A 21,519-nucleotide genomic window follows, 5' to 3' on the forward strand; every position below is an offset into this window, starting at 1 on the left:
AAAAAGTTAGAAACATAAATCGATGTAGTTGTTGTTGAATGGTGTTATAGCGTCCACATCTCCATGGTCACGTTCTCTAGTCTGCTGTGGTGCAAACTCTTCACTCGAGTTATGAATCCGGAATCTGAATCCACAGCCTACAATATGTATAGAAGGCCTCTCTTGCTCACGACAAGTTTATATTTGCTCATCTTACGCGATGACTCATGTGTTTCACTCCGGGATTTCACTCAGAGTCTGTGCCTGCAGGCTGCAGACTAAGTCAAGAGGCTGCAGACTAAGTCAAGACAGTTAAATTTTCAATTAGGGTTTGTGCATGTCTGGCCTGTAGACTACTTCAATGGGGGGGAATTCCCGGTATGTATGGAAGAAAGCGCGCCAAGATTAATTCGGGCTGCGCGCGAAGTACTGCAGTGCATACGAGATCGAGAGTAACTGTGGCCATGGGTGTCGATCACGGGGGGATGGGGGGATATATCCCCCCCAATATTTCAAGTGGGGGGATGGCCTGTATTATCATCCCCCCAATAATTTAGGGTAGAAAAATTATAATAATGATGATGAAAAAATGAAAAGTTTGATCATGATGATTATAGTATGCCATCAATCAATTTGTTTCCCTCGCAATTTGTGTATATTGTTATTAAATAAAAACATTCTTTTTCAGGACTATTAAACAGATGGGTGGAGGTTCAAGATGAAAAAGAATGAAATGTTTATGTATCTGATATTTTTTAACACATGACATAAAAGGACCCCAACGAAAATCAACTTTTGTTGAAAGGGTGTTCCATCCCACCAGTGGTGAATGAATTAATTTAAATAAATCATTAATTCAAAAGGGTGGAAAAATAAACGGGAGTAAAAGGGTGGCAAGATAAATCTCTAAGGAATGACGGTAAGCCCGATGGCGCACGAGAAGCCACACAGGTTGTAATTTTTGCTAGTCTTAATTGGTCCGAATCTGCATTTTATCATCATGCATTAAGAAGAATAAAGATATTGCCAGTCAGGTTAGATTTAAGAGAGAAGTTGTATACACAGAGGCGTCGATCCTGGGTGGGGGGGGGGCAGGGGGCGATCGCCCCACCAATGAAAATATTGGGGGGCAAACATATCGTTTTGCCCCCCCCCCAATAATTCCGCATGTGCAACTAATAAATAAAATAAGATTGTAATGCTACACTGAAATCAGCAAGCGAGATTGAGATACCAACTCGATTTTGATTTAAAATCGTGCTCAAAATGTCTGCTTTTCAGATTGGAATATAAAAATTTTCAGCTCGCGCTTCGCGCTCGCATCATGTACCCGAAAACCCCATACTTTTCATGATTATATAGGTGAATAGAATGTCCCGTTTTCAATTCTAAACCTCAAAAGAACTTTGATTTGCAATAATCTTTTGTTGGATATATATCTTCCATTAAAGTGTCTTTTTTTCCAGATCACAATTTTCAGCTCGCTGCTCGCATCTCTTGTTCTTCTAGATACCCATCTTAATCATTGGTACCAAAAATGCTTAGAATATCAAGCTTTCAGGTCAGAATATAAAGAAATTTCAGCTCGCTCTCTACTGAGATACATGTATCGACCCTCCTCATGAGTTACTACAAACAAACCTAAACTAAAAAAATTTAGCTCGCGCTTCGCGCTCGCATTGTTGGTGAAGGTGAGATTAACTGAGATATGTGTCTCTTTCTCATGAGTTATATATATATATATATATAATATATATAGAGAGAGAGAGAGAGAGAGGCCTATGTGTGTGGGGGTGTGTGGGTCAGTTTGTTCGTTTTTTGTGATCGACGGCCTTTGGAACGTTGATTCATAATTTTGCCCCCCCCCATCTGAAAAATGGATCGACGCCCCTGTGTATACATCATGCTCAATAAACAGATCACTATGTACATGGTCCAGTCAATTTTTGTCATTTTTTTCTCAGTATGAGTTTAGAATAGGCTTATTTGTTACACAAATTGAATTTTCAAAAAAAATTATACGTATAGTACACTACAACAATGAACGAATTTCCAAGAACAACATGCATATCAACCACTCCCAAATGTCCTAACTTGTGATTTTAGTGGGGGTAATGTTGAAAGATCCCCACCCACAAGAACATTTGTTTCAATCATCCCCCCCCCCCCCAACCAAGAATACCGATCGACACTCATGACTGTGGCAGCGGATTTCTCGGGGGATTTCTACAAAAAAATGGTGCAGTGATATTTTGTTGACTTATCAAGAAAAAATTCTAAAGCTCATCTATTGTCGTTTGCATACTAATCTGTCAAAATCAAAAGTTACATAATACATATGTTTATAGACGGCAAAACTTAGGCTTTTAGCTTCAGTTCTTTCTCCGTACCAACTGGGAGCCACTCCACCCGGCACCCTACGGTGCGACCTGGCGCCGTTGCATCGGCTTTTCCGCTTACCTGCAGATCTGATGTTGGCTGCTTGACTTTAGTCTTTAGATGAGTTAGTTTCCTTCCCTGCCTTTTCCTCTGACTTTGACTATTTGAATGAGATTGGAACTTAGATCTAATTTTATATCTAAACTAGATCTAACAAGTCAAATCATGCATTATTCCTGTCAGTGTCTACCTTGGCTACTCTGAATTCGAATCTACATAGTCTACGTGTACTCAAGTCAAGAACCCCCTGCTACAGCTGTAACTTTACGACCCTTAAATTCATTTTGAGTCTTTAAACCCTGGCCTCTAAATGGCTGAGAAGGCTGTAGAACAGAACTTGTCGTGCCCACTTTGCTTTGAAATCTTTGATGAGCCGACCATCCTGACTTCGTGTGGACACACTTTTTGTCGGAAATGTCTGAAGAATTATGACAAGTCCCAATCCCGTAAGGAACCCGATCGCAATTACATGGTGTGTCCCATCTGCAGGGGGATCACAGAGTTTAAATCAACCAACCGTGTTGATGATTTCTGCCCTAACCTGTTGGTCAAATGCCTGGTAGATGATGTGAAAGATGTCCTTGAGAAGAAGAATCTGAAATCCAGTAAGTACAGAGAGATTAAAATAATATATATACAAATGGTGTAACTGATATTGTAATCCGCTTTGTATATATATTATTTTTTCATTTTTGATGATTTATATACTTTTATACTTACAGATTCATTGCATTGACGCCCAATGGCGACAATGCATTGTTCTTGTTCCATATTCCTATTCCGTAATTGCATTGACGCCCAATGGCGACAATGCATTGTTCTTGTTCCATATTCCTATTCCGTAATCTTTGCATTGACGCCCAATGGCGACAATGCATTGTTCTTGTTCCATATTCCTATTCCGTAATCTTCTTCTTCTTTGCATTGACGCCCAATGGCGACAATGCATTGTTCTTGTTCCATATTCCTATTCCGTAATCTTCTTCTTCTTCTTCCACCAAAATCCCATTTGTTTAACACATGGTTTTGTTAGCTCTACCCTGACTCCGTCCCTGATCCAAATTCATCCAAATTTGGTAGACATGTTGTCCAGCATCCCTAGTTGTGCCTCTCGTCTTCCATTTTCCAAAATCACTCATGCATGACCATCCAGGCGCCATTTTGTCAATTTCAAGTCCATTTGCATACCATTCTTCATTCTTTCATATCTCAGTTATCCTGCATGCTACAGACTTCTAACAAATTGCTATAGATAGTCCAAGAGTTGCTCCATCATCTGCGACGTATGACGTGACCTTCAAAATGCCATCTTCATGCCTTAAATTCAAATCCGAAATAGCCTTCCTTCAAAAACTTCATATTTATTGAAATGTAATGTCTAAAAGTCGTAAAATGGCCGTAACTTTTGTGTTTTTATTTATTTTGCGCTCATTCTTTTAGAAATTGATCACGGTATCATAACATACATGCTACTAAGTTTTCACGCATCATTGATCTTCCGTCATTGAAATAGCACCCTCTAAAGTTTCAAAAACGCTTACCTTTGAATGCCCCTCATTGCGTCATGCATGGCCAAACCCGTACCCTTTCTTGGATTTAGGGTCTTCAAGATATGCCCTTTCATGCCATTTAAAAAAATATATACCTTACAACTGACGAAATATCTGAAAAATGCTCCCGAAAATCAGCAAAATACCCCAAAATGCACTTTACTGCCAGCACAACTTCAACTTGCTCTTATTTCCTTATTATTGAAGCTTATTCTTTTTAACTTGGCAGATATGAGTATTGATATATACTTAAACAGTTCGTTAATGTTTTGTAACAGAAACTAACAAATTGCTGACGGTAGCTTAAAATTATTGTGCAAAACCTTCATTTTTAATGTCTTTCTTTATATGGCATTTACTTCCGGTCTATTGCCTCCACACAAATAAAAGTGGTATCAATGTCACCGCATTGGAATACTCTTTCCAGTGATACCAAATACGACATAGGGTACAACAGAAAATTTCAAGATAAGTCAATCTGAACACATGGTATACTGCTCACAATGCACACATTTTCAACAACCACGTATGGGCCGCCAATATGGTCTAAAAAAATTTACTCGAGAATGTAACTTCCTATGGACAGCAAAATGTGCTAATATCCAATTTGATTAACATGTAATATTTGTTAGTCCTCCCCTGCCACCGTTCCTCATCAAAATTCATTCTAATTTGGTAGACATGTTATCCATAATTAGTGACCATAACTTTAGAAATAGCGCCCTCTATTGCAAAGTCTTAAAATAGTTGAATTGCCATAACTTCCTTTGAATTTATTTTTGTCTCATATTTTCAGGGTTTGCCAATTGTATCATTTCACATAATCTAACTGTGTTTTACGCATCAGTGACCATTCTTTTAAGAAATAGCGCCCTCTAATATTTTGAGAATGTATATCATCTACAGTTTTCTTTCTATCTCTTTCTGTTTCTTGCCCTCTATTAAATCAGAGGCGTCAATGCATGCACATCGTTCTGAAACGATTGCAGTTCTAGTCTTCTTCTTCTTCTTCTTCTTCTTCTTCCACCAAAATCCCATTTGTTTAACACATGGTTTTGTTAGCTCTACCCTGACTCCGTCCTTCATCCAAATTCATCCAAATTTGGTAGACATGTTGTCCAGCATCCCTAGTTGTGCCTCTCGTCTTCCATTTTCCAAAATCACTCATGCATGACCATCCAGGCGCCATTTTGTCAATTTCGAGTCCATTTGCATACCATTCTTCATTCTTTCATATCTCAGTTATCCTGCATGCTACAGACTTCTAACAAATTGCTATAGATAGTCCAAGAGTTGCTCCATCATCTGCGACGTATAACTTGACCTTCAAAATGCCATCTTCATGCCTTATATTCAAATCCAAAATAGCCTTCCTTCAAAAACTTCATATTTATTAAAATGTAAAGTCAAAAAATCGTAAAATGGCCATAATTTTCTTGTTTTTATTCATTTCGAGCTCATATATTCAGGAGTTGATTACAGTATCATATCATACATACTACTCAGTTTTCACGCATCACTGATTTTTCGTCATTGAAATAGCGCCCTCTAAATTTTCAAAAACACTTACCTTTGAATGCTCCTCATTGCGTCATGCATGGCCAAACCCGTACCCTTTCTTGGATTTAGGGTCTTCAAGATATGCCCTTTCATGCCATTTAAAAAAATATATACCTTACAACTGACGAAATATCTGAAAAATGCTCCCCAAAATCAGCAAAATACCCCAAAAGGCACTTTAATGCCAGCACAACTTCAACTTGCTCTTATTTCCTTATTATTGAAGCTTATTCTTTCTAACTTGGCAGATATGAGTATTGATATATACTTCAACAATTCGTTAATGTTTTGTAACAGAAGCTAACAAATTGCTGACGTCAGCTTAAAATTATTGTGCAAAACCTTCATTTTTAATGTCTTTCTTTATATGGCATTTACTTCCGGTCTATTGCCTCCCCACAAATAAAAGTGGTATCAATGTCACCGCATTGGAATACTCTTTCCAGTGATACCAAATACGACATAGGTTACAACACAAAATTTCAAGATAAGTCAATCTGAACATATGGTATACTGCTTGCTCACAATGCACACATTTTCAACAACAACGTATGGGGTGCCAAATGGTCTAAAAAATTTTACTCGAGAATGTAACTTCCTATGGACAGCAAAATGTGCTAAAATCCAATTTGATTAACATGTAATTTTTGTTAGTCCTCCCCTGCCACCGTTCCTCATCCAAATTCATTCTAATTTGGTAGACATGTTATCCATAATTAGTGACCATAACTTTAGAAATAGCGCCCTCTATTGCAAAGTCTTAAAATAGTTGAATTGCCATAACTTCCTTGTTTGAATTTATTTTTGCCAATTGTATCATTTCACATAATCTAACTGTGTTTTACGCATCAGTGACCATTCCTTTAAGAAATAGCGCCCTCTAATATTTTGAGAATGTATATCATCTAGAGTTTTCTCTCTATCTCCTTCTGTTTCTTGCCCTCTATTAAATCAGAGGCGTCAATGCATGCACATCGTTCTGAAACGATTGCAGTTCTAGTCTTCTTCTTCTTCTTCTTCTTCCACCAAAATCCCATTTGTTTAACACATGGTTTTGTTAGCTCTACCCTGACTCCGTCCTTCATCCAAATTCATCCAAATTTGGTAGACATGTTGTCCAGCATCCCTAGTTGTGCCTCTCGTCTTCCATTTTCCAAAATCACTCATGCATGACCATCCAGGCGCCATTTTGTCAATTTCGAGTCCATTTGCATACCATTCTTCATTCTTTCATATCTCAGTTATCCTGCATGCTAAAGACTTCTAACAAATTGCTATAGATAGTCCAAGAGTTGCTCCGTCATCTGCGACGTATAACTTGACCTTCAAAATGCCATCTACATGCCTTAAATTCAAATCCAAAATAGCCTTCCTTCAAAAACTTTATATTTATTAAAATGTAAAGTCAAAAAATCGTAAAATGGCCATAATTTTCTTGTTTTTATTCATTTCGAGCTCATATATTCAGGAGTTGATTACAGTACCATATCATACATACTACTCAGTTTTCACGCATCACTGATTTTTCGTCATTGAAATAGCGCCCTCTAAAGTTTCAAAAACACTTATCTTTGAATGCTCCTCATTGCGTCATGCACGGCCAAACCCGTACCCTTTCTTGGATTTAGGGTCTTCAAGATATGCCCTTTCATGCCATTTAAAAAAATATATACCTTACAACTGACGAAATATCTGAAAAATGCTCCCGAAAATCAGCAAAATACCCCAAAAGGCACTTTAATGCCAGCACAACTTCAACTTGCTCTTATTTCCTTATTATTGAAGCTTATTCTTTCTAACTTGGCAGATCTGAGTATTGATATATACTTCAACAGTTCGTTAATGTTTTGTAACAGAAACTAACAAATTGCTGACGTCAGCTTAAAATTATTGTGCAAAACCTTCATTTTTAATGTCTTTCTTTATATGGCATTTACTTCCGGTCTATTGCCTGCGCACAAATAAAAGTGGTATCAATGTCACCGCATTGGAATACTCTTTCCAGTGATACCAAATACGACATAGGTTACAACACAAAATTTCAAGATAAGTCAATCTGAACACATGGTATACTGCTCACTATGCACACATTATCAACAACAGAATTGTACACAGTGTCTATTGCATTGATAAACTCAGTTCATGCATGCACATCGTTCTGATATGTACTTAACACTGGGTTACGTTCATGAATTGTCAGTGAATTTGTATGCTTTCTATTACTCTCTCTACGTCTTTATCTCTCTCTCTCTTTGTTCAGCGGCCACATGGTCTAAAAATGGACGAAATCTGTTTGACTCGAGAATGTAACTTCCTATGGAAGGCAAAATCTGCCAAAATCCAATTTGATTAACATGTAATTTTTGTTAGTCTTCGCCTGCCTCCGTTTCTCATCCAAATTCATTTTGATTTGATAGACATATTGTCCATAATTAGTGACCATAACCTTTAGAAATAGCGCCCTCTCGTGCAAAGTCTTGAAATAGTTAAATTGCCATAACTTCCTTGTTTAAATTTATTTTGGTCTCATGTTTTCAGGGTTTGCCAATTGTATCATTTCACATACTCCAACTGTGTTTTATGCATCAGTGACCATTCTTTAAAAAATAGCGCCCTCTAATATTTTGAGAATGTATATCATCTAGAGTTTTCTCTCTATCTCCTTCTGTTTCTTGCCCTCTATTAAATCAGAGGCGTCAATGCATGCACATCGTTCTGAAACGATTGCAGTTCTAGTCTTCTTCTTCTTCTTCTTCTTCCACCAAAATCCCATTTGTTTAACACATGGTTTTGTTAGCTCTACCCTGACTCCGTCCCTCATCCAAATTCATCCAAATTTGGTAGACATGTTGTCCAGCATCCCTAGTTGTGCCTCTTGTCTTCCATTTTCCAAAATCACTCATGCATGACCATCCAGGCGCCATTTTGTCCATTTCAAGTCCATTTGCATACCATTCTTCATTCTTTCATATCTCAATTATCCTGCATGCTACAGACTTCTAACAAATTGCTATAGATAGTCAAAGAGTTGCTCCATCATCTGCGACGTATAACCTGACCTTCAAAATGCCATCTTTATGTCCTAAATTCAAATCCGAAATAGCCTTCCTTCAAAAACGTCATATTTATTAAAATGTAAAGTAAAAAATCGTAAAATGGCCATAACTTTCTTGTTTTTATTCATTTTGAGCTCATTTTTTCAGGAATTGATAACGGTATCATAAAATACAAGTTACTGAATTTTCACGCATCATTGACCTTCCGTCATCGAAATAGCGCCCTCTAAAGTTTCAAAAACGCTTACCTTTGAATGCTCCTCATTGCGTCATGCGTGGCCAAACCCGTACCCTTTTTTGAATTTAGGGTCTTCAAGATATGATCTTTCATGCCATTTAAAAAAATATATACCTTACAACTGACGAAATATCTAAAAAATGCTCCCGAAAATCAGCAAAATACCCAAAAATGCACTTTACTGCCAGCACAACTTCAACTTGCTCTTATTTCCTTATTATTGAAGCTTATTCTTTCTAACTTGGCTGATATGAGTATTGATATATACTTCAACCGTTCGTCAACCTTTTGTAACAGAAACTGACAAAAATCTGACGTCAGCTTCAAATTATTGTGCAAAACCTTCATTTTTAATGTCTTTCTTTATATGGCATTTACTTCCGGTCTATTGCCTGCGCACAAATAAAAGTGGTATCAATGTCACCGCATTGGAATACTCTTTCCATTGATACCAAATACGACATAGGTTACAACAGAAAATTTCAAGATAAGTCAGTCTGAACACATGGTATACTGCTCACTATGTACACATTATCAACAACAGAATTGTACACAGTGTCTATTGCATCGGTTTCGCACAAAAACGAACTACTATGGCACGCCATTTGTCCAGTAAGGCGATAAACTCAGTTTATGCATGCACATCATTCTGGTATGTACTTAACACTGGGTTACGTTGATGAATTGTCAGCGAATTTGTATGCTTATTTCTATTACTCTCTCTGCGTCTTTCTCTCTCTCTCTCTTTCTTCAGTGGCCACATGGTCTAAAAATGGACGAAATTTGTTTGACTCGAGAATGTAATTTCCTATGAAAAGCAAAATCTGCCAAAATCCAATTTAACATGTAATTTTTGTTAGTCCTCTCCTGCCTCCGTTTCTCATCCAAATTCATTCTGATTTGGTAGACATACTGTTCATAATTAGGGACCATAACCTTTAGAAATAGCGCCTTCTATTGCAAAGTCTTGAAATAGTTAAATTGCCATAACTTCCTTGTTTGAATTTATTTTGGTCTCATGTTTTCAGGGTTTGCCAATTGTATCGTTTCACGTACATGTACTCCAACTGTGTATTACGCATCAGTGACCATTCTTTTAAAAAATAGCGCCCTCTAATATTTTGAGAATGTATATCATCTAGAGTTTTCTCTTGATCTCCTCCTGTTTCTTGCCCTCTATTAAATCAGAGGCGTCAATGCATGCACATCGTTCTGAAACGATTGCAGTTCTAGTTTTTACACTTACTTTCTTCTCTTAATAGTTTGTTTAATGCTTATACTTATGTCTTTTGCACATTATCAGTTGTTCCCTTCTCTTTCCCTTTTTTTCCCACTCTTATGCACAAGTTTATTATGCCTTTCTTTGTTACCTGTTTGACCCACCTCTCACTATTCTCTTGTTATTCATATCTTCCTCATACCCTCTATCACTGTTTTGTTCCAGATCCTGTTTGATGTTGCCTGCCTCATTATCATAATCCCTCTTGGCTTGAGGTCTTTCTTTGGCCTTACACTAACTTCCCTTTGTGTCTGCCTACTCCTTTTCTTTCATCCCCTTCATTAACCTGATTGGTCATCTCTTCTCACTAATGCCCCTTTTGTCTCCTTGTTCCTGTGTTGCTGTTGTATGTCTGTGGTCTATATTATGGTTGTTCCACCTTATATGTTTGTCATTTTGCCTCCGAAGAAGATTCTGCTAGGATCGAAAGCCTAGACCCCTTTTGACTCTCTTATTTACCGCATTGGCTCTTTTTTTTTTTTTTTTAGATAAGCAGTTTACAGCAGCTTCTTTTTGCTATTTAAAAAAATGTTGGCTCCAAGAGTGCTGCAGTGGCCGCACCCGCCATCCCACCCTCATTGGCGCACGAATGAAAGATATAAAGAAAGAAAAAGATTTTTTAAAACGAAGGATAGGAGAAAAAGAAAGTCAAGATCGATAAAACAAAAGATAAGTGGAGGAAGAATAGCGAAGTGAATTAAAAGGCCGGAATAATTTATCAGACATTTAGAGCTCGCGATTCTCGCTCACATTATTCTTGTTATATTACTCTCTATGAATTCTTGGAACACAGTCCTTGTCCCTCTGTCAGTGTGTTGAAAAATTCGTTACCCGAGCTTCAGTCTCGCATTTATTGTTTCTTCTTCATGATTTCAAAAAGAGCTTGGAATTTTCTTTTTTTTTCAGGTTTAAATACATATGAAAACGTGTTAAGCCATCACTCTGATTTCCACTCAGATTTTGCTAAAAAAACGCGCAAAAACCCGTTTTCGCACTTTCGCACGTTTTTTTAATATTGGGTCAATACCAAAAAGTGAAGCAAATCTAGAAAATTTAGATTTTCAGCTTTATTATATTAATCATATCAAATATGTAGAATTTGAGATACCGCCAATTTAGACCTACATTTTTCAAGTTTCCCCCAATTTTGTGTGAGAGAGGGCTACAGATCAAGGACTTCACACATCTTTTGCTCTGATAACTTCGCGCCAAATCAAGCTATAAGTAAGAAAGTGAAACATCATCTGAAAGTTCAGATCACTGTGATTACAATGATATAACAAGTCATCCATTTTGATTAATTAAAAAGAAAGTACCGCCATTTTCTTAATCCAATCTCTTTGTTCGTTTCAAAATGTTGACATTTTACCTGGTCAGAGTAAACCCGTACCCGTGGTTGCCAAGGACAACCCATGCATAATATGCGTATGTGTGTAACAGTTCTGTTGCAGCTCGGTGATCGAACCTTATGCTGCACAGCCCGAGCTTTGGGGAGCTTTGTCGAATTTATTGGTGAGTTGCATTATTATTTTTCAGAGGAACTAAATTAAATATTTTACCATCTTAACATGAGTAGCATACCTTACAAATCACACAGAGAATCATTTTGAATAATTCCAAATAGAAATTAAGTTTTATTGAAAAATTTGTAGGCATGCCTATAAATCGCTCCCTGTGTCAAATTCTACACGAAGACGTTGTGTGTTAGTACTAGGAACGTTCCATTTTGTCTACGGTAGATAGTAAGTTGTCTTATAAACCGGCGAATGTTATGAACACTTGCAGTCAACATGCAAACACGTCTCCTATATTCATACAACATGTTTACATAATAAACACACTTCTCCAGTCATAATAAATAAACGATCGCGATTCAGAGCATTGATGCTATCTATATACAGTCCAACCTGTATTAGTGGCCACCTGTCTATATAGTCGCCACCTGCCTATAGTGACCACTAAAACAGCTTCCCATGGAGGTAGATTGAGTGTTTTAGAACCTGTCTATAGCAGCCACCTGTCTATAAAGGCCACATTTTGTGTTTCCCTTGGGTGATCGCAATAGACAGGTTTCACTGTACATACAGTGAAACCTGTCTATAGTGACCACCAAAGGGAAACACAAACTGTGGCCTTTATAGACAGGTGGCTGCTATAGACAGGTTCTTATACACACAATCTGCCTCAATGGGAATCGGTTAGTATAGTGGTCACTATAGGCAGGTAGCCACTATAGACGGGTGGCCACTAACACAGGTTTGACTGTACACTATCAGGCGCGGATCCAGGAGGGGGCCGAGCCGGCCCCGCCCCCCCCCCCTATTTTTTAACAACCAGCAGAAAAAGTGTACTCTTTACGTTGATAGACCCTACGAAAAACAGAAAGAAAAGTAAGAAAGAGGTATTTTAACAATGATGTGTAATTTACAGCCTCGTAACGACCGGCCCGACCTCGAAAGGAAACCAAAAAAAAGGTGAGGGGAAGAATTGGAAAATAGACGTTATATAAAAATTTTCGCTCGCGCTTCGCGCTCGCATTGCCTGTGAAATGAATCCCAATCAAGAGGGTTAAATGGCACTAATATATAACCAATATATATACAATTTATCCAGTTCTGATATCAATTTGCACACATTTTTTAGCTCGCAAATCAAGCTTTCATTATTTTGATTTACACAAATTGTTAATGTGTATCAAAATGTTCAGCACGCGCTGCACGCTCGCATCGTTTGATTTGTGGAAAAAACATATGCTCTTTGGAAATTCTTACCAAAATTTGTTAAAATGCTCCTTTATCATGTCAGTATATCAAAAAATTAAGCTCATGCTTCGCGCTGGAATTTAATTGTTTGAGACACACAGCTTGTTTATTTAAATAAATACGCGCTTAGACTGTTCATTTTTTTTCAGGTCGGAATATCAGAAGTTTTGAACTCGCGCTTCGCACTCTCATTATTTAATTGGTGATACTTGTATCCTCTCCATTAATCACTAAAAACAGTCCTAATTGAGTCACTTTTCATGTTACTATATAATAAAATTTCGGCTCGCGCTTCGCGCTCGCATTGTTTAGTTGGATATTTATCTTTGTTAATGATTACAAAAACTGCTCTGAATCTTCAGTTCTAAGGACATAAAATATCAAAGAGTTTTAGCTCGCGCTTCGCGCTCGCATTATATATTAAGACCACATGAGATACCTTATATTTTTTATAGCAATAAAAATTAACATATACTTAAAACTTCAGTCTTTAGTTAGGACTACCCCCTGAAAAACCAACAAAAAAAGCCAGATTGTAGCGGCCAATCGAGAAAAATGTTGATCAAAATATTTTTTGCCCCCCCCCCCATTGGCGAAAGCTGGATCCGCCCCTGACTGTACATTATTTACAATGCAAAATAACATGCATAATTTGCGTGCAGCGAACGTAATTGAGGCGCGCAGTAATTTTCTCTCCGGACTGCGTTCTTTTATATACCCCTCATATCCTAATGGATCAGTCCGAGCCTTTTTTTTTATTCTGTGACCTGTCAGACCCACTGATCTCTATAAAAAAATCGTCAGACCGTGCGTCGTGTCTTGAATCGCGTCAGTAGCTAGCGTTGGAAAAGATTCTCAAAGCCCCGGTGGGGTCATTCAATATGACATGGGGACCGCATGACCGTTACCAAAATCGCGGGAAAAGGGGTCAATTTCAAGGAACGTCCGCGGACAGAACACTCCTCGAAGTAGTAAAAATAGGGGTGCTCCGACCGTCCTCGATCTGATGGAAATAGGGGTCAGGAAAAAGGGGAGAACGATTACGGGAAGTAAAATCCGTCACCAAGTCACCAGCCGCAGAGGGCGCGCACATCATGCTCTGTATCTTTATATGGACAACTCTACATTTATTTTTACAAAGAATTCTACCGTTACTTTTCTTATTTTTCAAGAAAAATAAAGTTCTTTTGGATTATTGTATCAGTATGACTTGGCTCTTGGTCATCTTTAAGGACTGAGCACTCTGACGCCTGTGTTGCAATTTCCTCTAATGAGGAAAGGGTGTTAAATGCCGTCCTTGAAATACGGTAAATAGGGGTAAATTTGCGAAATGGGCAAAAGTGTCCTTACAATCTTATAATTAGGGGTGTTTCAAGGTACCATTTTATGGCAATTTTGTCCTTGTTTTGCGTGAAAATAGGGGGGTAAATTTCACAAAATGTCCTTGAAATTGACTGCAATAGGGGGTCACTTGCATTTGTGGTAACGGTCATACGTGTCCCCCTCTGCGGCTCATGAGTGACCCCACCGGGCTCAAAGCATAGAGATGTATACTAATAATATAATTAGTGTACATCTCTATGATCTGCAGACATATTTATATGTCTACAAATTGTTTAGAGACGTTTTCATTTTATAAGCGAAATTTTATACTGTACAGTGACATGAAAGATTTGAAAAATTATTTTCCAAGTCTTCCGCTAGCTCATCTTATTTCTATTTTTATTCACTCGTCCTCTTATTTTTCCCCTTCTTTTTTTCCTCGTCTCTTTTCCTTTTTTCTTTTTTCTTTCTTACCTTTTTTTTGTGCTCCGCCAATAGGGGGGGGGGCGGGCCCCTCGCCCCCCTGGATCCGCCTATGCCATGCGCCTGCGCAATTCATTTTTTTAGCTCCCTGACTTATTATTCATGTACGTACTATGTACCATCATGACCATATAGCGTTTCTATGTACGGAAAATATGTTCACGGACCAAAACTACATCTTTGTAGCTACGTGCGAACTTATCGTTGATATTTTAAAAAAGAATGCCGGAGGTAAGTTGCAAAATTTGAGGGTTTTTTGTGGTAATACAACATCTGATCGATGAGGTTGTATGGTAGGCTATCATAATTTTATTAGTCTCGGATATTATCCATTCAATATAGGCCATCACAGCCGGTTTGACTTGGTTTAAGACATTCTCGTACCGGTATCTGTCACCGTGTTAAATTGGCGAGATCAATAACAATTTCTACAATCACTCGAACTTTTTATAAAATTAAGACATGCACGGAAAAATAATATTGTGCTATACAAAATTATTACACTTAAAATTTACATCGTGTAGTAGTTTGAGGTCCATGATAATCCATTTTACTCACAGAGACGATCTTCTCACTCGTTTAATCACCATAGAGATGTACCGTAGGCTATATATCTCTGGAGAGATCAGTGAGTACATACAATCCCCGAAAAAGGTGCCATCTTGAAAATATCGAGTTTCGCGGGATTTGACTTCGGGGTTTTATTTTCTCTCTCATCGCCATTCGAAAAAACATAAAATTTCTTTCTTCGCTAACATGATTTCGAGTTCGAAAAGTTGTTTTGATGCTGGAAATACGAAACGGGTAAGCAAAATTGTGTTTTTTTAAGTGAGTTTTTGTTTGCATACCCAGAAGGAAAAACCAGTAAGACCTGCAGTATTTTTTTTTTTACTGGTTTCCAGTATAATTTTACTGGTTTCAAGTATATTTTTACTGGGCCAGTTGATTTTTAACTGGACCAGTAAAAATCATCTGGAGACCAGTCAATTGCATTCCAGTTGAAGCAAGGTTAAATTGTTTTTCGTTAAACTGGTGTATAACGAATATTTTCAATTTTTGTTCGGCCTTTATTCATCTTTTATTTCTCAGGCGACGTTTTCTCGTCGATGTATGCGCCGCCGTAGAGCAAATGTGACCAAAGTATAAGTGTGAGAACTAATTCACAATAAAAATGTGTAATTTCATATAAATTATCACATTTAACATAACAGCAGAAAGATTAATTTATTATAATCCTCTTTTCCATCACATTTCATTGACCATGGCCTTAACAAACCAAATGCATGTAATAAATTGATCCAGTAAGACCAGTATACGAGGACCAGTTCAATCAGTTCGAGGACCAGTAGAAAATACCAGTAAAGATCAGCTTGAATTGGATACCAAGCAGTATGAAGACCAGTAACAACCACCAGAAACAAGACCAGTATAAAATTCCAGTAATTCAAGACCAGTTTAGTTTTTGACTTGACCAGTAACCAGTTAGAGTAAACCGATGTTCCAATTTCCAGAGTTACCAGTTAAAATTCTACTGGTCTAATACCTTGGTCACATTTGATCTACGGCGGCCGTACGGCGAGTCGACAACAGCCGTTTTATTAATTTCAATTCAAACCACCTATATGTAGTTGGTACAAAAAATGTTGAAACGGCTGTTGTCGACTCGCCGCACGGCCGCCGTAGACATGGTAGAGCAAATGTGACCATGGTATTACTGGTCCAGTGGAACTGGTTTTTCCTTCTGGGCTATTTCGGGCGATGATTATTTTTCAACTTCACAAAATGTGTCGTAGACTAGAGCCATTCTGGAAAGAGGCCTGTAAAAACTTTAAGAAGCATTTTAGGGTAAAAGTTGGGAACCGGTCTATTTCACACAATTCAAATATGCTGAATCTGATGGGATCGGTTCCCAAGCTAATTTCTCATGTTTTGACCACCTAATTTGCATAAACAAAATGGCTGCAAAATTGATAATTCAGAATATTATTTTGACAATGTTCTTTACTTATATTCGCTTTCATTTTCATTTCATTTTCATTTATTTATTTATTCACGTCCATTAAAATACATTGAGCATACAAAAAACATCAAAAATACATTTAAAAAAAACAAGGAAACAAAGACACATAGCAAGATGCAAGAAAGATTTTAGAAAAGGGCTAAGATTGTATAAGGATAATTACAGTACATGTATAAAAAAATGAACATGAAATGGGAAACTGCAAAAGAACAAAGCAAATGTTCTGTCGAGGCAGTCCCTATGGACAGTAAAATATAAAATTCAAGACTTGTACTGATAAAATAAACATATAATAATTAGGAAATATGATGGGATAAATTAAATTAAGATGTTTGATGGTTGAAAAGAAAGTTTTTCAACTTGGATTTAAAAGAATTTAAGTATGAGATTTGTTTGATGTTACGGGGAAGAGAATTCCAAATGCAAGGTCCTTTGAATTTAAAAGAAAAGGAAGATGCTGCATTTTTACATTCTTCAACATAATAATTTTCAGGATTTCTAGTGTTATAAATTACTGTGCATCAATATTTTACTTTTGATCATTGAGGCAAGATTATACGGCACTTTATTTTGTTTATGTTTAAAAACCATTAATGCTACACAATATTGATTCAATTGATATACATTCAGGAAATTAAGTTTTTTAAAAAGTGGTTTTGAGGGAGCATTAAAATCAGACATGCAATATATTCTAACAATCTTCTTTTGTAATTTGAACAACCCAATGAGCCTGGTGGGATATGTGTTCGCCCAGACAGTGTTACAATACATTAAATAAGGCAAAATCATTGAGTTATACAGTAAAATCAAAATATACTGTGGCAAGAAATGGCGCAGTTTGCTGATGACACCAATATTCCTTGATATTCTGTTTGATATGACTCTTATATGTTCGTTCCATGTTAAATGTTGGTCAATAACAACCCCAAGGAAATTTGTAGATTGCACACGCTTTATGACAACATTATTCATTTTGATGATTAAATTATTTGATAAGTCATCTGTAATAAAACTTTGCTTGTAACTAAAATAAATGAAACTGGACTTCGATGTGTTAAGTGACAACTTATTACAATTAAACCATTGCGAGACGTATTGTAATTCATCGTTCATAGTTTTCTTTAAATCGTTAAAATTTTCATCACTACATAGAATATTGGTGTCAGCAGACATAAATACTGCAAAATCCTGCATACATACGTATACCTTTCGGAAAAATTGTTATTTTTATTTCAGGCTAATTAATTATGCAGATTGCATATTTTGGATCATTATGCTTTAATTTGATAATTTCAGCTCAAATGTTTATATTTTTGGTACAAATAGTATTTGCATCATTATGAATAATTATACGGCCCTTAGAATATAATACCACAGTGAATAATAATGTATTTTATTGTTTTTTAATTTCTTATGTATTTCTTTGTATTTTGAACCTTTTGTTTCGTGCATGTTTTGTCATGGGATCTGTCAAAGTATTGATTATCAAAGGCAGAAAATAATAAGTTTCAATGATTTTTACATTTTTGTATTCGTATACCCATGGGCATGGACCGACTCCCACACTCACATCTGCATACGAAGGTAAATTCCTTCAGGGAGGGCCTTCGCATTTTAAAAGCACACTGTTGATGATCCAAAGAATTTCATGAACCTATCTGTATTCAAGCGAATTTCACTATTAATTGCTTAAATTTTTTATATAAAATGTTTTTTGAATTATGATATCAATCAATTCATTCGTATTTACAGTTTTAGATGATGGATTATTAAATTTGAATCATGACAGTACTGTAAATCTCAACTCCTGATATCAATCAGTCGCATTTAAAATCCTTTGGAGTAGTTATGTTCCCCGACCAACAGAATCTCATTACACATACATGTATATATATATATATATATATATATATCAGTGTGCTTTTCTTTAGCAAAATGAAGTGAAAACAGTCTGCTGAAAATGAAATGTCTTGTGTGTTCTCCATTATGCTTGCCAAATTCTTCCAATTTTGAAAAAAAAATCTCAGAACTGAACCCACATATTTATAAACCATCTAATGTCTCATTTTGCCTATCAATATTAGACCGTTTTAAATGATATAAAAGCCAGACTATGGTGTTCTAAAGTTCCACAAATAAGTCACTGCATGTCCTTTTGATAACAAATTTTGATAGTTGGACTTCATTAACTGATTACATGTGCATCTCCATAATAAATCTTTTTCCAATGCAGTACTGCACCTGTCCTATCAAAGATTGCCGCTTCATTCAACTTAGAGGCATCCGGCTCCCCCCCCCCCACCAGCTTGATACAGCTGCATTGGATGGCTTGATTGATCGGGCAGCCTCATATTATAAAATTGTTGAAATCAAATCAATTTAGCACAAGTATTATGCGGAGGCAGTTGGTATCGAAGTCATCGTGTTTGTGTTCTTGAGATATGTCTGATTCTTATGTCACAGATCCATAGAGAAAACCTAAACTGCTCTCTGACCAGATCTTGTTTCAGGTGTTAAAATGCTCGGAGTGCACCTTTCAATACCGCAGTGAATTGTGTAATGTCCCCTTGGCCATTTATCGAACTTCTGATATTCTCACATATTCATATCATCATAAGATAGATTATTTCTAATTGATAACGAAGATATCTGTCAGAGGATGGTGGGTTCCTGACATGTTTGGTGTTCCTGTAGGTTATTATTAATCCACTTCTTTTGACCCAACAGCATCCAATAGCTGACCCAGCTCTGATAGGCTGCATGCGAGTGTGAGATATCACCATCAAAGTCTAGGTCAAGAATTTCTTTGTAGAGCCAGGAGATCTCTTTCTATGAAGAAAGCAGTTGCCTAAGTTATGTTTGACTTGTCAACCGGTTTTGGTACCCGCTAAACATGTCATTCTTCTTGGGAGACTGACAGTCTGTTTTGGAATTGATGATTCTGCACTCCAATGCTTTCCCTTTACCTTGCCAACAGGAGGACAAGCTGTATTCATCACTGACATGCAGTCTCCTGTTACTATCCTTTGCTATGGAGTTCATCATGTTCATTGGGAGTCTGTCCTTGGTCCCTTGTTCTTCAAACTGTACATCACTCCTCTTGGCTCTATAATGTGGCAACTTGGTCTTGGTGTGCGCTTCTATGCTGTTGACATCCAGCTGTATACCTCACTTTTGATCCATAATTTAAAGATACAGAGGTTCGTGCAGCTGCTGCTGTTGTTGGTGCTGCCACTAAGGATTCGATGTTGGATGAAGGTCAACTTCTTGGAGCTTAACGATTAAAAGCGAAGTAACTTGTTCTGTCATCTCCATATCCGTAATTATTATGACTACAACTCCAGTCTTAATAGGTGAGGAAGCTATATATCTCCAGTATGCAAGAATAGATATCTTGCCGTTGTCTTTGATAGAACAATGAGCATGAAGAAACTCACATCACATGTCTGCCAATCTGCATAAAATATTACCAGCTTCACAGAATTGCTGATATCAGACACTGTCTTACATTAGGTGGTGCGGAAAATATCATCCATGACCAGATAACCTCTAGACTGGACTTCTGCAAACTGTCTCCATGCTGGTTTACCTTCATCAGGCATCCCTAGCACTTTTCAACCATAGAACGCAGTGTGAAATTTGTTCTGCATTGGGCAGTGACTGGGCAGCTGGAAACCTTTTTGTTTTGCCCATGTTTTACCATTGAGCTTATCTGTGTTTAGCCCCCTATTTTTTATCATTTAATCTTCTGTATTCAGTATCGTTTGGCAAAGAATCTTCAATGGCAAGGATTGGATAGAAGCTGTGGTTTTCAGTTACTACTTTGATGATTGACTCAGAGGAAATAAATATATCAGTAATGATAAAAAACGAGTAAGTGATCCGGTAATACAGACCCTTTGCCTTTATTACAAATTCTTCTTTTGTTAACTGTAATGATTGCCGTTCTGATGGAGACGAATCAAATATATAATTTTGCTACAAGGATGTTAACAATGTACTGATACTTAAATCCGATTGATAAACTACACTGAAAAAAAAATCATTAAAGATCATTGATTATTGGGTCTGTTATCTAATTATAAAGGATATTTCAAGAAATCTAATTCCAGCATGATTACAGGTTTTCTAACTTCTAAACCCTTCTTTTCTGACGGGTTCATTGAATTTGGTAATTGTCATGATTATAGGATCAGCATCAATGTGTTTTATATTGGGCATGTATAATATACTTTGCAAGTATATTACTTTCTATATACAGGTGTGGGTGTGGGAGCATGTGTGTGTATTTGTTCCTGAGTACAATTAACAGTTGTGGCAAAAGAAGTTTATCAAATGATTCAATGATTGAAGCTTGATATTTGTCTGCCATTGATACTAGTTTTTTTCAAGATCTCATATCAAACATATACAAAGAAAATGGCAAAAAATACAAGAACATAACAAAAATCAAAGTATAATAAAATACATATAAAAATTGACTTAAATATTATATTTAGGGGCCAAACAATTATCATAATGATACAAATTATATTTGTACCCAGAATAATAATTTTTTGAGGTGTAATTATCAAATTATAGCACATTTTTGCAAAATATGCATAAATTTGCATAATTAATTAGCACCAAACAGAAATAACAAATTTTCCTGAATGGTACATTGTTATGTATGCAGGATTTTGCAGTATCCATATCGGTGAAAGCAAATATTATAAAAGAATATTGTAGAAATAAGATTATAAATAGTCAATTTGGCAGCCATTTTGTTTATGCAAATTAGGTGGTCAAAACATGAAAAATTGGCTTGGGAATCCGTCTTATCAGATTCAG

At 36.7% G+C, this 21,519-nt stretch overlaps 1 protein-coding gene across 1 annotated transcript; it reads left to right on the forward strand.

Annotated features, from left to right (window-relative positions):
• The first annotated feature begins 2,728 nt into the window (after window positions 1–2,728).
• On the forward strand, window positions 2,729–19,967 carry LOC121409376 (tripartite motif-containing protein 59-like). Its single transcript, XM_041601310.1, has 2 exons — window positions 2,729–3,023; window positions 19,882–19,967. The coding sequence occupies exons 1-2, from the start codon at window positions 2,729–2,731 to the stop codon at window positions 19,965–19,967; spliced, it is 381 nt and encodes a 126-aa protein (XP_041457244.1).
• The last annotated feature ends 1,552 nt before the right edge of the window (window positions 19,968–21,519 follow it).

The sequence above is a fragment of the Lytechinus variegatus genome, chromosome 2 (assembly GCF_018143015.1).
Source record: "Lytechinus variegatus isolate NC3 chromosome 2, Lvar_3.0, whole genome shotgun sequence".
NCBI classification, from domain to species: domain Eukaryota; kingdom Metazoa; phylum Echinodermata; class Echinoidea; order Temnopleuroida; family Toxopneustidae; genus Lytechinus; species Lytechinus variegatus.